General features: G+C 38.0%; 1 protein-coding gene across 1 annotated transcript in view; it reads left to right on the forward strand.

The window, feature by feature from the left end:
• Positions 1–16,203, forward strand: part of GRM7 (glutamate metabotropic receptor 7) — a 910,314-nt gene that overhangs the window by 847,717 nt on the left and 46,394 nt on the right. The window contains exon 9 of the mRNA XM_037134730.2: positions 4,742–4,988. Coding sequence (XP_036990625.2) covers positions 4,742–4,988 — 247 coding nt within the window. The remainder of the gene's footprint in view (positions 1–4,741; positions 4,989–16,203) is intronic.

Consider the following 16,203-nt stretch of genomic DNA (forward strand, 5'->3'; position numbering starts at 1 on the left):
AAGATGAGAAAATGCATGGACAGATTCAGGCGGGCTTTACCGGGTATTGAATTAAGCATATAAATGTATATATACTCTAATAGTATATGTGCTGGTACATTTCAATCAGATAAAATATGAATAGGTATGTTGTTGTAGACATTATAACCCAGTTAATCAATAAGACATATGTAAAAAGTGTAAAATATAAGAAAGTAGGTACAGAGGAAGCCTTATCTTGAGATCTACACCCCAACGACCAAATAAAAAAATAAAGTATTAGTCAGAAAGCAAGTATTAGCAACCAACATTTTATGGAATTCTACTAAGCACTTTTCATATACTAATTGATTATATCTTCAAAAATTACCATATGAGGTAGAAACTATTGTTATCTTAATTTTGTAAATAAGGAAACAGAGACAGAGGAGATATTTAGAGCCAGGAATTCCATGCATCAGACTTTAGGAAAGTGACTGTTCTAGAATGTTGCGTAAAGCCCTTGACTCCTAATCCCTTGCCTAAATGCTCTTTAGTTATATAAACTGGATTGTATGTGATGAATGTTAGAAAAGCCACATTCAACCAAGCAGCAGAAGCTGGATTCTGACAATTCATTTGGGTTGATGATAAAATTAATACTTAATAATCCAAATGTACAGAAATTCCAAGGCAGTCTGCATCCTTCTCACAGGCCTAGGCCTTGGGGAATTGACCAGGGCAGAGAGACATTTCTCCTCAGTGGACGACAGCAGAAGGGGGTCAGGCCCAGCTGAAGGCCAGCCCTGGGAAGAGGCTTGATCTCAGGACAACACTGCACAAGTCCTCTGCTCTGATGAAAGGGTCTGAAAACAATCACCAATGCCTTTGCAGCTCTGAAGAAATTATAAGAAAGGTAAAATAAAATGGTGTGAAAGACCCAAGATGAAACAGGTTATGCATTTTACAGAAAGCATCAGAACAGCCATGAGACTAAAAATAAATGTGTTGCCATTTGCTAAAAGAATGTAAAAGGAGACGCTAGGATTAAAACTCAAATCTCAACACTGAGCCCTCGCATTGAATAGCAAAGAGACAGTGACTTAGTTTCCCTCCTGCCCCTTAATGTGGTTGCATCCCTGTTGACCAGGACCTCAGGGATCCCTGTGAACTAGGGATCCTTCATATCTTTATACTTATTTTGCAATACTTTTATAGTATAGCAGATCCTCGAATAGTAGCATTTCATTCCATGTTGTTCTGTTACAATACTGATAAGATGCCCTAGGAACTTAACTCTTGGGTATATCCATTAGCCTGTGGTAAAATTGGTTTCATTATGTTTTGTTTCTCTTAGTCACAAAACCTATTGATGACATTAAAGGAGGACTTGCTGTGCTCACATTCTGCTAGGTTCTATCTAAGCACTTTACAGACAGTAATTTATTTAATCACCAAGACAGCATCATGAGATAGACATGAACATTATCACCTGCATTTACAGACATAGAAGCTGAGGCACAAAGACGCAAAGTAATTAGTGCAAGGTCATGGAACTAGCAAATGGAGCTCAACTCAGATGGGCTAGCTCTAAACTCCTCATTTTTTAAAATCCTCACTTAAGGTTATGCTTATTGATTTTAGTGAAACAGATAATGAATGTGAGAGAGAGAGAGAGTGTGTGTGTGTGTGTGTGTGTGTGTGTGAGAGAGAGTGAGAGAGAGAGAGAGAGAGAGAGGGAGAGAGAGAGAGAGAGAGAAAAGATTGATGTGAGAGAGAAACATTGATCTGTTGCCTCCCATACGTGCCCTGACCAGGAATCAAACCTACAACCTTGGTATGTGCCCCCCATACCAAGGGATTCCCCAACTGGGAATCAGACCCACGACCTTTTTGGTGTATGAGATAATGTTCCAACCAACTGAGGCACCCCGCCAGAGCTAAACTTTTCATTTTTAACCATCATGTTATGTAAAGAGGATTTGGGGGAGTAGGAATTTGGGCAATACATTCATGTTGGTTTTCACATACTTCTGAAATGTCACCAGAGACTGCAAAATTTTCAAAAGAAAATAGCAAATTCTCAATGGGCTCTTATTTGAGAATGGTGAAATGAAATGGTCCATAAAATGAATATCATAGTTTTTTTAGTCTTAAATTGCTAAGTGGTTTTTTCTTAATATATGCACATACACAAACATATATAGAATAGCATATATAATCTATAGTAACATATAAACAAACAAAATAAACTGTGAATGATTTCTTCAACTGCAAAATTTGTTTAGGAGTAGAGAAAAAGGAGCAACACCCAAGACCCCAGCTGTCTGCTTACCCCTTCCTGGGACTGGCTGATCCACTTGCAAAGCTCTCATTAGCAGGGTGACAGCAGTGGTCACATGGCCACAGGGGGAGGAAGCAACATCACCCAGGTGCACAAAGCCTTGTAACCATGGACAGTATAAACTGACGGGAAGAATGGAGTTGAAAATCTAAAGCAGGGGCATCAATCTCAATTTCACTGGGGGCCACATCAGCCTTGCAGTTGCCTTCAAAGGGCTGAAATAATTTAGGACTATATAAATGTAACTACCCCTTAAGAGTTAAGGAGTTGAAATTACATCCAGCCCTTTGAAGGCAATCACAAGGCTGATGTGGCCCCCGGGTGAAAATGAGTTTGACGCCCCTGGTCTAAAGCTATTCTAATAGGAAAAGATGAGCTTTTAAAAGATAGTCTAATTCACAATCAAGAGGATCATTGCTTCAATATTGTTTTGTCCTCCTAGTTTGTATTCTTATGTACTATATAGTTAGCAGCTGGCAACTCCTTTAAACCATTCAGAGACATTCAAAATGTTTGCTGGAAAACTGTATTTCCTCCAGATGAGATGGCAAAGTCTTTTTTCACTTGGGCCTCAGTTTGAAGAAATAAGATCAGAAAGGTCCAGGCAGCCAGCAGGTCTTATAGAAATTTTTGCAGTGTATTTAGAGAAAGGCTGTTTGACCACTTAATCATAAGTAGGTGTCTGTCATACAAACACATGGGCTCATTCATTGCATATTTCTTAAGTGCCTACTGTTTGCCAGCACCGCAGACACAGGTTCCTACCTTCATAGAACCTGTGGCCTAATGGGGGAGACCGACGGTCAAATAATCAAGGTAGTGGGAGGATAACTCCAAATTGGGATGAATGATCTAAAGAAAACTGCAGTTTTGAGGGTGTGTACATTAAGGAGTGGGCCTAGACCTTAGGAAGCCTGTATGGATGTTCTAAGCAGCACAAGAGGAACATTCCAAACAAAGGAAAACAAAAATAAAGTACAAGTGTATGTGGGCAACTATGAAAGCTCTGTGGTTGGGTGAGCCCAGCATCTTCAAGACCTGCAGAAGTGCCCCTACAGATAGTGCTCTGGGGAGGAAGATCGAGGGACAGTGATGGAGAATGAGTCTGCAGAAGAAGACAGGGGGCAGACCACAGGGGGCTTTGTTTAATCCATTAACAATAGGGATTTTATCCTCAGATCAATGCAAGACATAGTTTCGGAAAACCATTACCAATACATTCTCAACCAACTAGGCTTCCCACTGTCATGGAAGGTCAATATAGGTAGTCACTTGTTTAAAATATATATTTTAAATTTATTTATCTACCTACCTATTTGTTTATTTCTATCCTTATTGAGGTGTGGTTGACAAAAATTTTATCCATTTAGGTTATATAATGACTTGTTATTAATATATACAATGCAATGACTTCATATTCATTGTAAAATAACTACTATAATCAAACTAATTAACACATCCATCAATTTGCATTCAATCTAGCCTTTACAAATTGTATAAAACACAAGTATACCAAAATGTATTGCAGGGTATGATTCTAAATCATGAGAGGAAACTTCATAAACACAGCTAGACCAAGACAAGTTGCCTGTAGTTTTCCTCTGACTGATCTGACATTTCCCTTCACTCTTCAACCTTCATCTTTGCAAATGTAGGCAAGACAGGGATTTAGTGCATTAAACAGTGAGTAGTTGCTCTACTGATTTCTCAAGGAAGCAAAAGGAGACAAGGACAGCTATGGGCACCATCCAAACAAGAAATAACCACAAATGCCAGAAGGATATTTTGCACCTCATTAGCAATTTGACAATGTAAAGATACTGAACAAGACAACCTCCCTAGTTCTTGGTCCCTTGTCATTGGTGTTTTTAAAATCAGAATTAAGCAAGAAGGGCTTACTTTTCAGGGAAACTCAACTTACTACTTTGTAGGTATGGTAAAGGTGAAGGCTTTTGAAAAATTATACAAGAGACATAATGACTTTTCAAATAAGGCCCCAGAGTCTCTGTGTATCAAAAGGTAATACAGTATTAATCATTTTGTATAGGTATGGAGGGTAAAAAAATTTTCCTTACTCAAGGTTACAAACTTCTATGATCTTCACATTTTTGTATTCAATTGCCATTATGATTAGAGATACCTCATATCTGATTCTAGGTCCACCCTGAATTTCTGTGTAGGAGACTTCTCCAGGATAAGCATGTACATGGGTTTTCCCAGGGGCATTCAAACAATAAATATATGCACAAACTCTCCAATAATTGCTCAGAATCATTTTGTCTTGCTTTCTTTTCTTTTTTTTTTTCTTTTATCAGAAACCCCTAGAGATTGCTATGCTTTCTCTCCTAGCCGTAGTCATTCTTTATATCATGTTAAGCATTCAGATTTCCTCTGCGGTCATTTTATTTGTAATAGTGTCTTGTGTGTTGTGTCTCCTAGCTCTACATACAAACTACCACACTTACAATCTCCATGAACTTAAGTGCATCAGTGGCGCTGGGGATGCTATACATGCCGAAAGTGTACATCATCATTTTCCACCCTGAACTCAATGTCCAGAAGCGGAAGCGAAGTTTCAAGGCAGTAGTCACAGCAGCCACCATGTCATCACGGCTGTCACACAAACCTAGTGACAGACCCAACGGCGAGGCAAAGACAGAACTCTGTGAAAACGTAGACCCAAACAGTAAGTAATTTTCCTTTCTTTCATCTTCCCACCCTGCATCAGAAGCTCTCAGAAACATGGTGTGTGCTTGCCTTTCTTTGAAGAAATACTGTAACCATTCTTGGGTTGGGTACAACTGACTGGGTTGCCTAGATGAATGACATTTGTGCTGAAGAGTTCTGCCTTATTCTTGCCACCATTTTTTTTTTTGCACTCTTAGAAGAAGCTTTCAGAGGCACTGCTTCAGAAATGAGAAACCTCCCTTGTTCCTTCTCCTTTAGTACCAAACCCTCCAACTGACATAAACACCTTTGTTTCCCCCTTCCTGTTAGGAAGACAACTTCTTAAGAAAACTTCAACACCTTATTGAACTTCAGCAGTAGAAATGAACTTAGAATATTTAAGAATTTTAGATCATAACTTCTTTCCCCTGGAACATAGGTATAAAGAAAGTTATGATTCTTTACTAAGCGAGGCTTCCAGAATAAAAAACATTGGCAACTTTTTATCCAAGCATACAGGCCCAGTCACCATTGGTAATGGCATCCCCATGGGGAAAGACATCTACCACGGCACTACAGAAGTGTTCCATTAATGAAAAACTAACTATTAAGGGTGGAATTATGAATTAAATGCCAGATTCAATATTCTACCTGGCATATCTGTAACCTCAGGGCAGCCTTTGTTCAACCCTGCAAATAATTCCAAAGAAGATGGGCATAAAAAATTTATCCAGAGGTTAACTGCATAGATCACTAATGTTATTAACACTGGCAGGAGAGTAAATCTCAGATTAAAAATTAGACTTATAGGATTTGTTTTCTAGAAATTTTTTATTAGTTCCATATAGAAAAGTAGATACAAATATTCATGAAACTTCCTGATTCTAAAGTGGAGGGGGATTCTAGTTTGCCAGTAAGTTACTCATGACATACTACTTTTCAGATATGAGCCAATTTTGTTGTAGCCAAAAGTTTATTGCTAAGCAAAAAGAGTTCTTATTCTAAACACTCTGAAGTAATCCTTTATGCTCTGCAGTAAGAAAAAGATCTTTGAAAACCAGGAGACATGAAGTTTGATCATGACAAATATTATACAGAGATCTGCGATCTGGCCCATCTTCATTTCTAAATAGTTGAGTGAATATTATGAAACACTTTAAGAATATGTAGGCAAGGTAGCAAAGGCTCATTAATAACATGGTAGGCTTCACTTTGACATTTTAATTGAAGAGATTCTAGGACAAAGAGAAAGGAAGAAGCAGCATCACCCCAAGAGAAGGGAGAACCAGAGTGGGCAGAATGGATATACAGGCTCTGTCCTGGGTTTTCAGAGCAAATGGTCAATGGGGAAGAGGAGAACCCGATGGTGGATTGCTGTGGTATTTGATGTGATGTAAGAAGAGGTTGAGACAGACCTGGATTCAAATCCAAGCCACTCCACTTAATAGCTGTGTGACTTTGAGAATCACTGAGCTCTTATAAAGCTCCACATTTTCATGTATCAAATTGAAATAATAACATCTATGTCATAAGTGTCATAAAATAGCACGCATTTAGAAATAGTTGAACGATAAGGCATTAATTTCCTTCCATTTCTGAAAGGCAAAATATTTGTCCAAAAGTATATTTCAGCATGTTTTATTATATATCTATAATGATGCAGTTAAAGGCATACTGAACACCACAAGTAAATGGAATTAATTCACAAAAAGAAATATTTTCACAAGCATGCATATGTATCTACTTATATATATACCTTCATTAATCAATATACCTGCACTTATACTCCTGTAGAGTTTTATTCTAGAACCTCCTGTCAGATTTGCATTTCACAAAACATTTATCCTGGAGACAACCCAATAACAGTTTTACATTTATATCTGTACACACATACACACATACTTGGAATATGCCCAAAATCAATAGGCAGAAAATATATATAGACAATAAACAGAATATATATATTTTCCAATATGTATATATATTGGGAGAAAATTACCAAATTAGAATTTTTTAATTTGGGCAATTAATTCACTACTACACTACTTAAAAATAATTAGTTTGAAGCAACATTTCTACAGTTGTTAAGTTTTAACGGCTAGGTTCTGTCCCTGTTGAAGCTGTTTGGGGTATGATAATGGTTGTTAAAATGCTAACCATTATATGCTAACTAACAATGCTATTAATATTACTACTAATAATAATAATGCATCAACTATCCTTTGAAATGGGCATTATGTAGAATGTTGTTTGTAGACTGCCTTATTTCTCTCTGTGTAGAATGGGGTTTATCATCCTCATTTTACTGAGGAACCTGAGGCTTAACAAGATTAAGTGATGTCAACAGAGTCACACATCTAGTTAGCAGCAGAGACTGGACTGAAATGCAGGTCTGACTCCCAAATCCACGCCTGCTTCTCTTTGCTGCTGCTTCTTAGAACATGAGTGGCATGTCATAACTTCAACATAGTGATTACTTCTTCAGCTTCCTCAGTTGCTAATATTGCTTGTACATAAAGAATAATATGATGTGTTGTGGAAGACTCTTTAGTTAAATGTGCTGTGAAATGTATTATTGCTTATAATGTTGTCTATAATGACCAGAGTAACTCAAGCTCAAAAAAGGCTGCCCAGGTAGAGGCCTTGCCTACTAACTAAAAAATCCAAGTATCTTATTACCTATACCAGTGGAAATAATTATTCCACTTGGACTTCACTGGGTACCTTTCCCTTGAAAAAGTTTTGCTGACTTTTGTCACTACTATTGTTTGGGTGTCTATAAAATAGATAAATCAAACAAAGTCTTTATGACATAATCAATACAAAAGATTTTGAAGAATTGATTTAGTTCTTCTGGATTTATATAGATACTCCCCAAAGCATCATAAATAATTTAATTATATATTCGCTGAACCACAGGAGGAGATTCATGTACCTCCAAACATTGGGGTTTCTGATGGCCCAGCCCTCAAAGGCTCCGAAGAGGAATCTAAAGACCTTATCCAGACAGAACCTTCTGCAATGCTGGAAATGTGATAGCCATACGAGGCTATTCAGCACTTGTGATATGGCCACTTAATAAGGAATGGCCATTTTTAATTACTTCATTTCAAAGAGTTTAAATTTAAATAGCCATCTGTGGCATGGCCACTTTCATCTCTGATAGAAATTAATATTTGCCTCACCAGGCAAAGATTTCATTCAAGGACATTCAACATGAGACCATATTAGAAACACACCCCCAAATTTTAGTAGTGATGCTAATTCAAAGCAAAGTTAACTTAAAGAAATGAAACATTTGAATGAGATCAAAATGCAAATCATCATTTTAAATGATCCAAAGAGACAGCCGATAAGGAAATAGTGACAGCATAGGTAGCAATCACACTTGGAAAACCTGTCCTTGGCCATGCAGAAGTGTATGTGTGAAGGCAAGGAGTGGTAGTGAAAACCTCAATTAATGAAAATAACTAGACTATTCTGGTATAAGGGAACATTATTACTATATCTTATTTAATGCCAAGTATATCAAATTTTCTTAAAATTCTAAACTTTGGTAACAGAGACAAAGAAATTATTTCCTGAAATGAAGCTGTCTGGTTAAAAAGAAACGAGCTAAAGTGCAGACCAGGCAATTGGAGAACAAATGTGCCTTTCCAAAGGGGAAATTCCATACACTGTTCTCTGAGGGAGGGAATCTGAGAAGTCCAGTTTATAGTATGTGCTACAAAGTAAATAATGAAACATAAATCGCCCCTTATTCATCATTGCTCTAAACACTTAGTCTCAGTGTGTTTCAGTCTTCAGTGTTTTCATTTTAACAGCTCTGCTCCCTCAATGCAGCTTGCCACTCGGTGCATGTACGCTTCTCCTCATCCAAGTCTACACTGCAACTACATGTCTACATAAAAACAAATTTGCTTATTGCCTCACTATGAGCACAGTTTGATTTATCCCCATGAGGTACAATTTTCCTCTTAGGTTACTTCTTTAGCTAGAATGCTGTTGTTTTAAAGAAAAAAACTTCTTTCTGTATGGGATAAACCAAGAGTACCTGTTCACTACTAACATATTAGATATTCGGATGCTTACGGTTTTGCACTGAGTGCAAAACAGAAGAGGGTATGGGGTGTACCCCAACTGCTTACTGAATTTTTCTTTATACAAACAAGGTTTCTGTTGCAAGTATAAAAAAGCCTTACCTAATTTAGATAGCTTAATTTAGACCTGGCTACTGTAATGCCTTCTCGACACTCTTTTTTAAGAATGAGTGCAACTCAAGCTCTGGTTTTTATTTCTGCATTCAGTATCTGTCATGTTGCCAGGTACCTTACCATTGTTGACTTGGCTATTGCATGTTAATGGCAAGTGTGGAGATGTCAGATAAGCAGGGGACTTGATGGTGCTTGGGACTTGGCTCCTTGGTGGCCACTAGGACCTGTTTCTAGTTGGATGGGTAATATTAATGGGGGCAGCATGACTTTACTGAAATGAGTAAGGCCTGCTGCCTTCCTCACCTGGACTGGACAGAACCAGAAGATGCTTTTTGACTTATCTTCTGGTCAGGTGCTCTCCTCGTAAAGAATGTCACTGTATAGTGATAGGCAGCCCTGAGATAGCTTTGTCCTAAACTACTATCCAACTGCTAAGCTAATGTCCCCAGGCAGTGCAGAGAAACTCCTAAAGTTCCTGGGCTGTTTAGAGTTAGTTTACTCTGGAAAGTCAGCAGCAACTTGGTGGATGGCTTGGGACATACTTCCTCCTTTGATGTGGGAACATGTGACTGAGTAATCGACCCTGAAATAGAGGCTGGACATAGACACTTCATAAAAGACTAGTTTAAATCAATGAGCATGTTGTATGGTGAAGCACATTTTAGATGAACAATTTGAACCTAAAATAGAAAATTTTAAACAAGGTGTGTTACATATGAGTTATAGCCTCATGCTGTTTTGCTTTACTACCACTTTTGCATCTATAGTAAGGAAACTATATAAATAACTTGTGCTGTTCTCAGCAATTACTACATATAGGAGTTAAACGGTCAATATAAGGAGATATTCAAAACACACACAAAAATTTAAAAACTGCTGGAAAATGGATGTGTGCATCAACGCCTACATAAGTAGCAATGCCTAGAAAATTCTGGAACACATGCCTGTGCTCTGTAAATTTGTCATGGTTTTTGCTGTGTTTTTGTGCTGCTTCTTCATTTGTTAGCTCCCTAGCATTCTCAGCATTATGCTATTTGCTTCATCCTTCTGGACTAACTGCGCAGACTGGTCATCACACCTGGAGTAGGCTGAGAAATAAAGGGATAGCGACAGGAAGCAAAGAACTCTTACCAGATAGACAAATTACTTGGGGGCTGGTTCTTTCAACTGCTCCACTGCAAGCAAGTCAAACCAAACTGCCTTAACCCAAGAGGCACCAGTACTCCCATGTTCAGAGGTACCTGAATTGTGGTGAACTGGTCTACCAAAGGCAACCAAACCCACTGAAAGAGTGGGGGTAATGTCTATGGTCTCTATTGCAGCCTCTTGTCCAAAAGGAACAAAAATAACAAGGAATATTGTTTGAGCATTTATTTTATACATACCTATATATTTACTTTTCCTGTAGACTGTATACCACCAGTAAGAAAAAGTGTACAAAAGTCTGTTACTTGGTACACTATCCCACCAACAGTATAGCTTTTGCCTGCTTTTCAAAAGGTAAGAAAATCCAATTTTTATTTTTTATGTGTGTTCTTGTCTTTACTGAGAGTTAAAAATGTTTCCACAAAAACTGTGCATGATTACCTGTAAGTCTATTTATATGATGAAACGTGTTTTCAAAGATGATCCGTTAGCTAAATATGATGCAGAAAGCTGCTACATGATGTGCCTGGTGCATTTTCCGGAGAACGGATTGCATGAGCGTGTGCATTGGTCCTTTCTGAAAAGGTAGCCAATAATGGTGGGATTGGCACTGGTCATTGTGATGCATGCTCTCCTTTAAAACTACCCCATGGTGAGAGATTACCTTGAAGTATATGTTTTCACACCTGTTTTAGAAGGCAATTTTGAAAGTTTACAAGAAGAGAGGGGGGGATGTTTTATAAGCCTAATAAAAATGTTTGTTCTGGTTTGTTTTTATTAAATACAACCAAAGAAATGTATCCCTTCCTAGAAACAATGAATGTCCCAACCATCTTAAAACCAGAATGGTCTTAGTTTGTTCTTTGCAGCAAAAAAAATGAAAAACGGTTTGCTAGCTGGACTTGGTAATAATGTACTGAAGATGATTTGTGGCTCATAGTTCTGCCTCAGAGAAACACTGAACCAAATTCAGTCATTTTACAGAGCTGGGAAAGGTTCAGTAAAAGACGATTAAGAGTCTAAAAATGAGTTTCAACATTAGTTAAACCCACGAATTACCAATAAATACCAAGGGCATTCAAACTTAAAGCAAATGGTGAACGGTGCAATCTATGAACTGGACAGAGAATGGGCAGCTGTAATAATGACTGATTACCACTGATGCTTATGTATTATTTGGGCTCTCACTAAAGGATATATGCTGTGGAAGAATATTAGTATTAGTATTATTACCTCCCTGGTTCAGCCTGAGCAACATTATAACATAATGGAAAACAATCCTTGATTTAGCAAGCATCTTTGTCCAGCTGGAGTCAGGGTATTCTGAACTGTGGGAAAATAAACAGCAAAAAACATGGAGTAAAATTATTAAAATCACGTGGTAGCTTTGAACAAAATGTTTTTTAAAAAGTTCCATTTTGATCTCCTCTAAACCTCCTATTGTGCTGACAAAAACAGAGAGACCCCTCTCTGGACAGATTCCCAGAGAGAGAGAGAGAGAGCAGTCATGCCGTGGAGGGAGGGAACGCTGGTTCATAATGAGGGCTAGTCTCTCTCTTCTGTGTTTCTGACATGGGACTTTTATCGGATCATTGCTGTCTTTCTTCCATCTTTGCGTTTGTAACGGTATTCTAAGTACAAATAATGCCTTCTTCTTTTTTAACTCATTTAGCACTGTAAAACAAGAGTACTTTCAAAGAGTAATTACATTTTCTGTTGATTTTAGATGGATGCCAGTAACTTACTGTTTAATTTCAGACATACTGTTCACACAGTTATTTCCTTTTTCCCTATCAACTGATAGGGGAAAAGATCAACTGATCTGTCCTAGTTTTTAAATAGGGCATTCTCTTCTCCCAGTGACTATATAACTGTATTCCGGTGAGATTTCAAGTTTTTGCACTACAAGTGCTTGTCAAAATACTGTGGCTCATCACTTTAATGGTCCTTTTACAGGAGACTGCCTCAGAATAAATGAGAAAGAATGTTCTCTGGGTAAAAGTGATAGATTTAATCTCAATCCATTAAAAATTCTCCTTAGCTCCATTCTGAATCGATGCCTTTTGGTTTAAAGGGTGCAAGGTGAAAATGGTTTTCAGTCAGTCTTTCAGTTAAAAAACTTCTGGGATGTGCTATTTAGAAGTAAACTTTTAGCTAGGATTATCTTGTTTCAAGGATTTTGATCAGTGCTCTACTTTTCTGCCGATTCAAAGGTGGCTTTACAAATTAATGATAAACATCAAACATAGCTACTTAAAATAATAGGGAATTGAAGTTAATTTACATTAAACTTATTCAAAGGAGGGAGTGTGTTACCTTGTTTGAATTACAGTGTGACCGGGAAGCTAGGGGTCACAATGAAACAAGGAAGGAAGCTTCATGTTGCGTGTTCAAATCCATTTCTTTGTGGTTGTTTTCAGTGAGACAAAACAATAAAGAGAAACTTATCATTTCAAGAGTCAAATTCCACACTACTGTGTTAGTAAGACTTCAGTTTCAGCCACCACACCCCAACAAAGGCACACCACATATAGCAAATCAGCATCTGCTGGCCGGCGTTTGAAAGAAGCAGGTTCAAACTGTGACAGTAGAGAACCCAACCTGGTCTGCAAATGCATTCCATATACTGCACTCTTCGACAAGCACTGCGGGCCAGGCACCAGCTGACTTGACACTGCCAGCAGCTTTTGTCTGAATGTTTATAAATTTTAAAACTCTTCAATCGTTAGTGTTATCAATCTAGTGACATTTATTTAAAAATGCAATTAAATAACACCACCAAAAAAATGTCCAACTAATTTCCATCATCTAGCAGGTGGAATCTAGCATCATCCACTAGGTTAGGAAAGAGATAGTTTTTTTAGGAGGTAAATTTTCAAACCTGTATGTTCTGGCTTTAAAAACTTTAAGAGTTAATTCAGCAAATATGGACATTTAACAGCCTTGAGTATTTTTTTTACAAGGTCTGTTTTCACAGGCAAGTACACTGGTTATAATATTATTGACATTTCATAAATTTATTAAATGGTATTATAAAAATCCACAATCTCTTGTTTTCTATAAATACTATAATGGGGTCATTTCATGTTTTTTAAGTTTTTGGAACTGTACAACCAAACTTTTTTGTGTCATGCCAGGGCTCTCCCTTCACTCCAACATTCAATGGGTATTTCTGAGTTAACTGGAGACTCCCTCAACTTAAAATCCATTTGAAACTCCCTGTAAGTACAGCAGAGCAAAGAATATGTTAGCTGGCCTTTGACATGAAATCACCTTAGAAATAAATGCAGCTATAAATCTTTTCGGCGTATTTCTTTCTGCTTAAGAGCTCTGTGAAATACCATTATTTCTCTCATCGGAGTTTGAGATCTCAGCAGCCTCAAAAACCAATTAATATTTGCCATCTCTGTTCTGCCACTTCAGTTTTAGTTTAAAGAATGGGATGAGAGTTCACATGGCTGAGATTTCTACTAGTTCTTCGCATAAAAGAAACATACACACCATACCCCAAAGTCCCAAAAACTGTATCAAATTTTACATGTCATCACACCGTCTGGCCAGCACTTGTTAAGAGAGTCAAAGAAACACTTGAGAAGCACTGTTCCTCTGGGTCAGCCTTGAAATGAGTAGAAACTGGGGACAGAAGTCAACAATACCCAGAGGGAGTTCAGATCTGATCAAAAACTTCAAGGTATGCAATTATAGTTCAGAGTGACAGGGGCTCTTAGCAGAGGTGTGTACCGAGTGTTACTGAGCTATGCATGGAGAGCATCACATAGGAGCTGTTGTTTGAGCTGTTCTTAATAGACAAAGGTCTCCAGGCAGCCACAAAGAAAAGACACTTAACTCAGGAAACACATTCCCAGAAAGAACCAGGAGAACAAAAGAATATGGTGTCCTAGGACTAGAAAGCAGTTCTGTGAGGCAAAAGAACTAGGTTTTAAGACAGACAGGTTGAGGGGATGACACATGGGAAGCAGCCTGGGCATAGAGGGACCAAGTCATCTTTATTCTTGTGCCTTTAGTAGAGAGCCTGGCAAATAGCAGGTTCTCAGAAAATATGTGTGAAATGGACTACAATACCTCACATACCAAAGTCTCCTACCCTCACCTAGAACACAGTACATAAGCAGTAAGTATCTAGTAAGTATTAATGAGAAAATACTAAGCCTGCAGCTTCAGCAAGTGGAATTGTATTCTTCCAGATCAAACTTCTGGGATAACAAACACTGCCCTGAAAAGGCAATTTCTGACCCTGATGTCACAGGTTTCATGACTATGTAGTGTTTACACGCACCTCTCAACACTGACAGTCAGTGCTCTGTCTGCCCTTGTGTAAGTGATGTCTCTTTTGATGCGTTAACCCCATGTGTAAAACCAGCGAAGTTTTATGCCTTTCTTTCCTATTGTGGATCATGGATATCTACACCATTTTCTTTCAAAGGGCAAATGGATCCTGAGTACTTTCTTTAAATGGCTATAACTTTTAATTCCGTAAAAACAATCAATTAGTGGTTTTCCGATTATTATGTGCATTTTCTTAGAGACTGGCATTAAGGACAGATTTTGTCTTGTAGGGCCCCAGCATCATTTACACTTGTAAAGAAACTGTGTGGGTCCTAATCAAGGTCACTTAATCTCTACAGTCTTTCTTGCTCCTAATTTCTGTGAATGAGCATCTTCTCAGGACTCAAGTGATGATGACTCTTGTTTCTGCCTCCTAAGGACATGTCTCAGCTTTGTGGATTTTTTTTTTGACCGTACGATGGAACTTGGATGCATTTTCAATTAACTTTCTCTAGGAATCAAAGGTAATCATTATTTCTCTTTATGATCCACATAAATATTCTCATTATTTTTTTCTTTTCAAGTTTACAATTAGTTTTGAATTTCCCTTATATTTCTGCCCTATTTCAGAGTAACCTCAGAGTACCCCGGTCTGCACAAAGAAGATTGACCAATGTCTCCAGAGCCTGTTCTTGCTGAGCTGACCCAAACACTTGGAAGAACATGACATGACTCAGCAACCCCACTTGCTGTAAGTGTTGGTCCAAGTATAGGCTATGACCTTGTGTGTCCTATTTCTCTTCTCTAGCTAAGAATAAGGACAACTGGATCCAGGTCCTAGCCCTGGCTCTGATACTTGGGGTAGCATAAGCTTAATCACCTCATGGCCTTCTAAGTCATATTCTCTCTGCTCTTCATTTTCCTCTAGTTAAGGTGGGAGCAGATTTCCTTAATGAGACACCATGGAAATGGCATGGGAATGTAAATAAAAGCTATCCCTTACAAAGGGCTGAGTGTACATAGGGTAGCATTGTTAGTCCTTACTTGTCCCTCTGTTTTAATTGGCTTTCCTTTTTTTCCTTTTTTGTGTTTATATTTTTCTAAGTACCATAAGCCATCAAAGTTGGAAAACAGAGGATGACATCTAGATTACCAATGAAGACAGGCAACCTTTCCTTTATCTGTACAACAAGCTCTGTGTTTTGAAGTGGTTCACTATGATCTTGTGATGGGTCATTAATAGTTTTTTGTCTTGGTGAAATTGACAGAGGAGACTATCAGTCACTCAGCCAAGCTGCTGTGGGACAGCTGGGCTCATACCACCTGATATATGAACCACTCCATGTGATTAACTTCGACAGGTAACTTCAGGCCGACAGGCAAACTGAAGAGCATTTTAAGTACAAATAACAGTTCTGGGATATGTCTTGAGTGATAGAATAATGACTGAGTGCAAGGAGTCCTTTAATCTTGGCTTGTGAAACACATTTGGTTTCCTTTCAAGACTAGGATACAACAACGAAATCAATTAACAAAACCTCACAAAGATCTTTGTTGATACTTTGAAGTTTGGTATTTTTCAAGCTT

The sequence above is a fragment of the Artibeus jamaicensis genome, unplaced genomic scaffold (assembly GCF_021234435.1).
Source record: "Artibeus jamaicensis isolate MK-2021 breed Jamaican fruit bat unplaced genomic scaffold, CSHL_Jam_final contig_519, whole genome shotgun sequence".
Classification (NCBI taxonomy): Eukaryota; Metazoa; Chordata; class Mammalia; order Chiroptera; family Phyllostomidae; genus Artibeus; species Artibeus jamaicensis.